Source organism: Paramisgurnus dabryanus, chromosome 11 (genome assembly GCF_030506205.2).
Source record: "Paramisgurnus dabryanus chromosome 11, PD_genome_1.1, whole genome shotgun sequence".
In the NCBI taxonomy this organism is placed as follows: Eukaryota; Metazoa; Chordata; class Actinopteri; order Cypriniformes; family Cobitidae; genus Paramisgurnus; species Paramisgurnus dabryanus.
In genome coordinates, this window is record NC_133347.1 from 15,376,799 (window position 1) to 15,386,710 (window position 9,912).

At 36.9% G+C, this 9,912-nt stretch overlaps 1 protein-coding gene across 1 annotated transcript in view; it reads right to left on the bottom strand.

Moving 5' to 3' along the window:
- The window catches only part of sema3ga (sema domain, immunoglobulin domain (Ig), short basic domain, secreted, (semaphorin) 3Ga), a 21,538-nt gene extending 12,784 nt beyond the window's left edge, over positions 1-8,754 (bottom strand). The window contains exons 1-2 of the mRNA XM_065247062.2: positions 8,094-8,754; positions 3,518-3,641 (exon numbers count right to left, since the gene is read on the bottom strand). Of these exons, the coding sequence (XP_065103134.1) occupies positions 3,518-3,635 (118 nt within the window). The 5' untranslated portion in view covers positions 3,636-3,641; positions 8,094-8,754. The remainder of the gene's footprint in view (positions 1-3,517; positions 3,642-8,093) is intronic.
- Between the last annotated feature and the right edge of the window lie 1,158 nt (positions 8,755-9,912).

The window sequence follows — 9,912 nt, forward strand, 5'->3', positions numbered from 1 at the left end:
AAAAATGCAAATTTTTTAGCAAAAAGCTGAAATAATTGCATTTTTGTGCAGGAATTTTGTTAGAGATCAGATTCAAAACGGTTATCAAAACACAGAGTGTAAAATTAATAAATAATTTTTTGCTTCAGATTTTTTATAAATTGGGTAAGTCTAGTGGATAATCGCGGTATTACAGATAACAAAAAAAAATTGTCAATGGCGGGGGAAAGAGTTAAAATGTACAATCATGAAGTTACAGGGTGCTCTTCCAGTTGAAATAAATAAGCTTTATTTATCATGCGTCATTGGATGATCATTCATTCAGATGTCTGGATACCCATAAAAACAGTGAGGTACAGGAAATGGGCATTTGGTGACGACTTTAATGTTCCTGAAGTTTATAGGCAATGTGTTTACAGGATGCTATGAAGAGGGTGCTAAAATAATCTCCTATGATCGGATATCTGTCGGAACAGGGTGGGCAAAAGGGGAAGGGTTTGTATACAATCCAGTTCCCTGCTCTTTCCTTTAACGTCAGGAAGGAACACAGGACACGTCACCTTTGCCAAACCTACGTTGGACCAAAGTGGACACAGTACAGGGTTCATTAAAATCATGGGCGAAAGGCACTGGTTCGAAGGTCAATTTATGTAATATCCTGCTGCAATTGTTCTTTGGAGGATGGTAAATTAAACGGGAAAGAGGAATCATAAAAATAAACACAAAACAACACCAACTAAACTGTGTGGCACAGTAACCTGTTTTTTTTATTATGAAAAAAACATCATATAATTTTGTTATTACAATAATCAAATATTATTTCAATATCATTATAATCAGATTTTAATATTTGATTATCTAATATTTAATTATTTAACAAATGTTGGGTTTCTTAAATTAGGGCTTGTGTTAATAAAGAACAATGAATTTCAATGATATCAGACGCATTTAAGCTTGGGCCAATAAAAGATATTTAAATACACATTAAATTGGCTATGTTCAGATATACCACCATATTCCAAATAGTTTGTGCACTATACTTGGAAAGGAAGGAAAATGCATCTCTTTATGTTACACTGTACATAGTATGCTAATTTTCTAAATTCAAAATGTGCAGTATTACAAGGGGGGGGGGGGGGGGGGGGGTTGGGGTCAAAATATCGATTGACACATATTCATATTAGAGTAAGGGTATTGTAATGACCGAGGCCATTGTAGAATATCAAGTTCCTCTTTCGCTGTTTCTGCCAATTCCTTTTTCTCATAGTCTACAGTTGGGTACACTTACTAGAATTACACAAAGACCTCCCCTCCTCTGCAGGCGCCTCCGAAACAAAGACCATCCCAGTGGCAAACAAAGAACAATCCATCTCAGATAACAGCAAAAAAATGGAGAGGCCAACAAGACAAGTGGATTTTTCCGTCCAACTACTCTTGATGTCGAGAAGAGGGCGAGGCCGAGGGGAGGAGGGGTGTGGGTTTGATAGCAGAGGGGTGATCTTTTCTGGGGAGTACATTGATTGCGATTCGGGAAAATGGAACTGTAGAAATGAACTGGATAACAGCCAAGGCCATCCAAAGTTCCGGCGCTATTACGGAGATGGTTGATGAAAGAAAAGACAAAGCTAACAATAACCAGTTATATCCAAACTACTGAAGGCGTATAATTCAGCCCAGTCATCTTTTCAATGAGGTTTCATCAGGGCACAAGCAGGAGGAATATGAGCCACGGGCGATGAGAAATATGAAACATGAGGTGATTGATATAGGAAACAGCTTTTATTTCTCATGAATCTTGGTAACATCATTATGAATTTCCTTCGAGGCGCTTTCAGCACACATTATGATTTGATTGTTTGTGAAGAACAGAAGGGTCAATTGAATTCTCATAATCTTGGTGATGGAGAATTGGGGCATCAAACATGATTGCCTAATTAGAGTTGTGTGGCCCGGTACAGAAGCCATTTAGCACAAAATATCTCACCTATTCTTTTTGAAAAAAAAAAAAAGGAATACAAATTCATAACATATTTATAGCAGGCAGGTTCACCCAATAAATGGCATTCATCCTATTATCAAGCATCTTGATGTGACAACATTATCACCAATAGACTAAAAGCATAAGAGAAAAGAGCAGTTTTGCTAGATTAATTTCTGGAAAAAGAAATACAGTTTACTGTAGCGCAAAGTATAATGTGTCAAATTATTTCATATATATCTTTATAAAATTGCAAAATGACAAATTTCATCTATATATTCAAAAAAGAACCCACAATGATAACTCCGAGTGCTTAGTCTCTATGTAGGTCAAAGTTACTGTACCATGGCGAGGAATGAGGCCACAAAGAAATAAACAAGCTAAAATCGTGTGACTTGGGTGAAAATGTTGGCTGGGACAGCACAAACAAAACCAAAGATTTTGCTCGGGTTGCTGTATTTTAAAGTTTACCACTGCTTGTGATCACAAAGCACTATCTGAACAGGGCAGGGTTGTAAGTGCTGGGTTAAATGGCACACATATGAGAGGCAGCCTTCTCTATCATCTCTGGGGTAATTATGTAGCATAGTGGTATTCACCACTCCACCTTCATCTTATTCAACTGTAATGTAAGATGGGAGGATTCCTGTTATCTGATTCACACATTTAATTTCTGTTTACATGCCGTATGTGTTTTAAAACAGCCCATATTTCAACCTGTTTGAAATGAATGAATTAGAGGGCTGCACTAGGGAGTGTGCATGAATGTGTGTTGCATGCAGCATGTGGGAGATGATTGCATGTTTTTGTGTGTCATAAAGATAGATGACAGATAGTTTGACATAACTGACAATGAATGTAGTTGCTTAAAATGACTTTGAACCTTATATGTGCTTTAAAGATCAGGAGAATGCTGGCAGTTTGTAGGAATATCCCTTTGAACTCCTTCAAAACAAGGGCTCTGTGTCAGCTACTGTTTAAAAATCAACATCTGTGTTTAAAAATCTGTGAATTTATTAGTATGTTTAAAAAATCAACAAATTAATAAATTTACAGAAACAGCATGAAAATAAGAAGAATGGAAAGTAACATTTGGCAGGCACTATAAGCGACTTGCAGCGTATTACAAAATGTGTGTTCCCTGGGTTTGAACCCACAACCTTTTGTGCTGTTAACGCAATGCGTTACCACTGAGCTACTGTATACAGACAAGATCAATTATACAAGTACTATTTCATTTCACTTTCTCATGTTGCCTTTTTTTTAAGAAATAAGAAATATGTGCTTTGAATTCTTACAAACAATAAACAATGTACAGTACTCGCTGGTTCTCTAGAATATGCAACATACCCACCCAGATCCAGCACAACAACCTTAGTGGCAACATCCACCACTTGTTTTCATCCAAGAACAGCAATGCCCTTGAAAAGAATCTCTGCATGCATTTGTGCTTGTATGTGTGTGTTTGTTTGTGGATATGGGGGTAAATGCATGGGAGAAATAAAGAGACTGAGTGTTTGACTATGCATAGACAAGTAATGAACCAATGTTTGTGCTTACCTCTAAAAGCCAGGTGCACTCTGGGAGTAGGCCGATGTGTGCCGGTCACGTCAAACACAAACAAAGCCCACAGCAAAAGAAGAGGTCTAGTCTCCATAATTCTTGTAGTAAGACCCATAGCAACCTATAGTAACACAAATGAAAGACATAATAATAAGGCGAAAAATAAGGTGAAAAGAGAGAGACAAATAGGTAGAGGTTAAGGGGCCGTTTACATGACACTTTTTTTAATAAAAATTGAAAACTTTTTAGTAATAGAGACCCTTTCTGTGAAATCTCATTCTAATTTATTTAGAGATTTAGAGCATTTCTCTCATTGATTTCAATTTTTTACTTGTTTGACCTCATCGCGATGATTTCAGATCACCACAATGATTGCACATCTCTCTAAAAAACACAAGGGGGAGCTGCAGGAATTGATTTTTTTAGCAGCCACTACAGGCATGTGGTCCAATACTAATATGACCTTAGCAGGATTGGCTACTATTTAAGGCCTGTTCTGGTATAGTTTATTTTGATTGCATTTTTATTTTCAGGTATTTTTTAGACACTTTATTGTGTTTATTTCTTGTGAAGAATTTTTAGTTTGTGAAAGATATATTCATTAAAGCAACACTAAAGACTTATTGCTCTGTGCTCCCCCTACAGGTTAGAAGCGTAATTGTTCATTACCACTGTCGTAAATACTGCAGCATAGCTGGCTCTGATTGGATTGTAGGTCTGCCGTAAAGCAAGTTTTTGTAGTTTTGACTCGAACTACAGGACCACTACCCGACGGTTGGAAACTTCTTTAGTGCCGTTTTGGCCGATAGAGGGCTGCAAAGCGAATGTGGAAGTGCCATTCACACTGTTTTGAGTGGATGAACCACTGACACTTTTTTGGAAACGTTATTTTAAGGTAAAAAAATAAACTCTTTGGTGTTGCTTTAAATAATTACTTAAACAGACAATCAATCATCATAATTGTCAAAGCACAAAAAAAGGCATTTAATCGTCATAATTGCCATAATTTATTAGACAATTAACCATTAGTTAAATTTCATCACCATGACAGCCCTAGTCAATATTGAAGATATCAAGGTTATATTTACATTATGTAGGATGACTTTATGTAGAAAACAAAACATTTAGCTGGGTTTTCACAGACAGAGTCACAATTTTTCATTTACACAACAACAGCATTTTTGGGGACCTGAAAATGCTACCTTCTAAAAACAGGTTTTAAAGTGCATGTTTTTATAAACAATTCTGTTATCATCTTAACTACAAAACCAATAATTCATAAAAACTGTGATGCCGTGTGAACGGGGATCGCTTTTGTCTGTAAGCAAAAAACGCAAAGGAAAAACTTTTTCAACATTTTCGTATAAATATACCCTTCATTTTTCCACAGATTTAGACAAGAATCCTAAATGCTAAAATGACTATGAATGGACACCAGATGAAAAAATAACTTGAAAAAAGAAAATAAACCCCGAGGAGGTGGAAGACAGACATAGACAGACAGATTTACACAGGCAATGGAAGAAATACAAACAAACGTATGACTACAGCTCAACAGCCTGCAGTCATTTTTACTACACTTCACTTATATTTAGCCTGCAGTTTGAAAAGAAAGGCAAAGCTCAGCCCGTCACACCTTTTCCAAAAAAACAATTCCACATAAAGACAGTCCCAGCCCTGCATTAGTAGGGCTGTGTTTATAGTACATTGTGTCAATTTTATTTTAGGAAAAACAGCTGCTGTTAATCAGCTTCAAACACCCCGAGGCAACAGCATGGATTGATTTGAGAGTTAGTTGAATTGAGCAGATTAGGATGCTGTTTGTAACCCGTGAACAGGTTGGGGGTGTTGTACTGCTAGAAAACTGTGCTTATGACATAGAGCCTACAAATGCCATGTGCCTGGAAAAAAAAGTCGAAGGTGGCAAATCACGCCAAGCTGCCGCAAAACCCTGTCACATTGTTGGAACGTCTCGCTACTGCAACTGCTGCTTTTTAAGACCTGCTTCTATACTCTTCGGTGATGTATGTGAGTGATGTCATGACAGCAGGCCGTCACATTTTTGGGATTTGCGAGTCCACGCTGCTCTTCGACCGAGGTGTATGATTAAATCAGCTTAAATCAGACTGGGAACAGACGCCAACTTACATTTTATTCACATTTATAAGTACTGCACCTGTGCGTTGTCTGTGTGCAGGCCAAGGTTTACTTTGGTCACATTGGCCGTTCGTCTGCTTCTAGTACAAGTGGAGGCAAAGTTTTGACGCTAGGCAACTCTTTTAATCCTTTTCCACAAACTCACAAGCACGCTCAACACACAAGCCCAGGTCCAGGATCTGCCAGCTGTCACTGGTTCAAATTCATATTCAAAGCACATCTAGAGGCTTGTCCAGGAATGTACTACATGTCCAAACTGCAGGATGACACAAAGAGAGATAGGGAGAGGGAGAGAGCTGAAGATTGTATGAAAACGTTGGTAGGCAAGAGAGGAGAAAAAAGTGATGGCTATCTCCTACATGTTTATGTAGATGTGTATCATGGACCTGTTGAAGTCAGACTGGGATCAAAGTTTGTCTGTGGTAGAGTTGTGGGACCCACAAAGAGATGTTTGTCTGTGAGCTACAAACAAAAATGTGATCTCTGATGCACCCATAAAGGGCTAAGAAACACGACAAATAATTGATATCATGTTTCAGCTCAAAGCGCCCAGACATCAGATTCTGAATTTAAACCTGATGTTTCATTGGCTCTTGATGAGACTTGCACATTGAACAAGATCAGATCTGTCTCACATCTACTTTTCCACTGATATTAAGCTTCAGTCACTCAGGTGTCTTTACATGTTGGCTCTGGCACCAGTTTAAGGGATAAAGTAAGACGCGTGCACACACACACACACATCCGCAGTACGCACACACACGTATTGGTTTCAGTATATTAGTAGACACTTCAAAAACACCAACCTCACACAAAACTATTGATTTCAGAAGATGGGCAATTAAAATAGCTATTTAATAAAGTTAGATAATTAGTAAATGTTAGTAAAACTATTCATTAGTAAATAGTTACTAAAAATAGATGTTGACTTTTTTTTAGCTTTCAACAGTTTTCTATAGCCAAGACTGTGCACACACACACACAAACAGCTAACCTTACAGGCAGACAGGCAGGCTGAGATTTTGTAAATCACGAATGAATTAAACATCTCAAACATAATGATGAACAGCACTCCCCAAACAGTAGGTGACACAAACTTTAATATTGACCTAATAGTTAACATTTCACCAAATTGCTCTTGAAACCTTAAACTTGTTAAGAGACTCATATTTGTTGTTTTAAATCTTGACTGAGTAATAACAGGTGTAAACTGTTATTCTTTCATGTGAGCATGTATTATGTATTAGTTTCCCTCTGTAGAATGGCCAGCATATGAATTATAGATGTACAAGCGCAATCTATGACGTCCATTAAAAGCAATCCCATCGCGCCCGTTTTATCCCTTTTCGTAACTGACAAAATGACAAACTGATGTAGTTCTGTGTATCTTTTTTTTATTCAGATACAAATTACACTAACAAAACAACAGGAACAAATAAGAAAAAAGAAACGAACTAAACATCACAAAAATTATGGTCGAATAAATCACTTTACCAACAAAAATATGTATATTTTTACCAACCCGTTCTCACCAAGATGCGTACAAATGACACGCAGTGTGATTATCGTGCAATAGATACGCCAAATTCCGATTTTGCGTGCATATGATACGCCAGTCCTTCCCATTCACTTATATGGCGAATCGTTTCGTGACGTTTTATTTATTGTTTTCTCATTTGTTTTCTGTTTTTTAAACCATTTTCGCTTGGGTTTAGGGTTAGATTTCACATTTGTTTAAGCAGGTTATTTAATATACAGGTTTCTCTAAGTTTTTATCTATATTTAAGCCATGGTCGCTTGGAGTTGGGGTTAGAGTTGGGGTTTGGGGAAGGATGTCATTTTTATATAACAAAAAGTTGTTCTAACCCTAAACCCAAGCGAAAATGGTAAAAAAAACAGAAAACAAATGAGAAAACAATAAATAAAACGTCACGAAACGATTCGCCATATAAGTGAATGGGAAGGACTGGCGTATCATATGCACGCAAAATCGGAATTTGGCGTATCTATTGCACGATAATCACACTGCGTGTCATTTGTACGCTTTTGGTGAGAATGGTTTTCCATTTACATTTATTTGTTAAGAATACGCTTTAATTTAAAGCGACTCAGAAATAAAGGACATTTTCTCTTAAGTTTGTCTGCATTTACTTTTTCCTCAATATATTAAATAAGACGATATTAAACATATAATACTTTTAAATGACATTTTTAGGATGAATGCGTCATATTCGCAGGCGCTTGCAGCTCACGTGCTGTAGCCTACTTTGTCACCACGTACACACAACAATATCGACCCTTAATTTTTTACAAACTCTCTGCCTGAGAAAACCCTCTCACCAGCTCAGATATACAAAGTTGATTTTAGATTTTAGTTAAGTTTAAGTGAAATATAACAAAATTGCCGTATATTCACCGTGTTCGCGGATCTTCTCACGGTGTATTGGTGACTTCCAGGCGCAGGTAAGACGTTATCCTTACATTCCTTTACGTCTTTCAAAGAAATCCGTCCAAAAGCTTCAAAATAAAACCTTAAGAGCTTTTGTAGCTCTAATCTTTTGGATTCCCACTTTTGGGGCGTGCCTGTGATTCAGAAAAGTCGGGATAAGAAGTGCCGGTTGTGCACGCGATTCCTTTATGGCTTCCAGTCAGATACTTCTCAATTTCTTATCTGGACAGTTGAGGAGATAAAGGCAACAAAAGTCAAGAGGTGTTTTGCTCTTTTCGTGACATTATCTCCCCCATTTACAACTTTAAATAAAAAACAGAAAATGTATGCGCCGTCTTGTCACGAAAGCTGTACACTGCACGTCTACAGGTCGTGTTGGAAGACCGCGGTCAAGCCAGCCGTGGTTTGAAAAAACACGGTCAAGCCAGCCGCGATTCAGATTCTGATGCGCGCCTACTGTGTTGTTTACGGTAATTTCTACACACGTAGCGTTTGAAGATTTGTTGTACCTACTAAACCTATAAGCGCTGTCATTTATGTTGTTTATTATCTCTTGCGCCTGTAATATCCAAGAATGTGTCCGTCTTTGTGAATTAATGATAAGTGTTGCTGTGTATTTCTGCCAACTGCTCTGGGTGTCTCTCTATCTCTCGCTCGCCCGTCCGTTCTCTCTCTCTCTCTCTCTCTCTCTCTCTCTCTCTCTCTCTCTCTCTCTCTCTCTCTCTCTCTCTCTCTTGTGCGTGTGTTCACTACTTACTCGGATGAGTTAAATGTGACAAAATCATGTCACACTTTCACTAATTGTTTGTTAAATTGTCTGTTTTTTATTTATTTAACACTATTATTATATTAAATATTTTTCCTTTAGATCACCTATGGTACGCCTCCTTTATATTACCCTACATGTAAACTTAAATAAAAAATAATTATTTTTACTAATATATAATGAAATACCAGCAAGTATTTAACATTCCTATTTCTTTGCTAAAGTGTACATGTTGTACACTATAAATATAAAAGACTACATTTACAAAGTGTACTTAAATTAAGTGTAAATTCCCTCTGCAAACAAACGATGAAAAAATGAACGGTCATATCCTGTAGGGGGCGTCTTATATACACAGTTAAAATGGACCAACATTACAGCAGCATTACAGAGAAATAATCAATTATTTTTGTTCTTTTAATGCCTATAGAAATTGCATTTTTTACTAGTAGAAAAAATGGATGGTCATATCCTGTAGGGGGCATCCTAAACTAAATACACAGTTAAAATGGATCTATATTACTGCATAGTTTTGGAGAAACAATTGATTTTCTTCTTTAAATGAACATAGAAATGACATTTCTTACAAGTAGAAAAAATTGATGGTCATATCATGTAGGGGACGTCCCATACTACATACACAGTTAAAATTGACATATATTACAGCATAGTTTTGGAGAAACAGTTGATGTTCTTCTTTAAATGACCATAGAAATGACATTTCTTAGAAGTAGAAAAAATGGATGGTCAAATCCTGTAGGGGACGTCCCATACTACATACACAGTTAAAATTGACCAAAATTACAGCATAGTTTTGGAGAAACAGTTGATTTTCTTCTTTAAATGACTATAGAAATGACTTTTCTTACAAGTAGAAAAAATGGACGGTCATATCCTGTAGGGGACGTCCTATACTACATACACAGTTAAAATGGACATATATTACAGCATAGTTTTGGAGAAACAGTTGATTTTCTACTTTAAATGACTATAGAAATGACATTTCTTACAAGTAGAAAA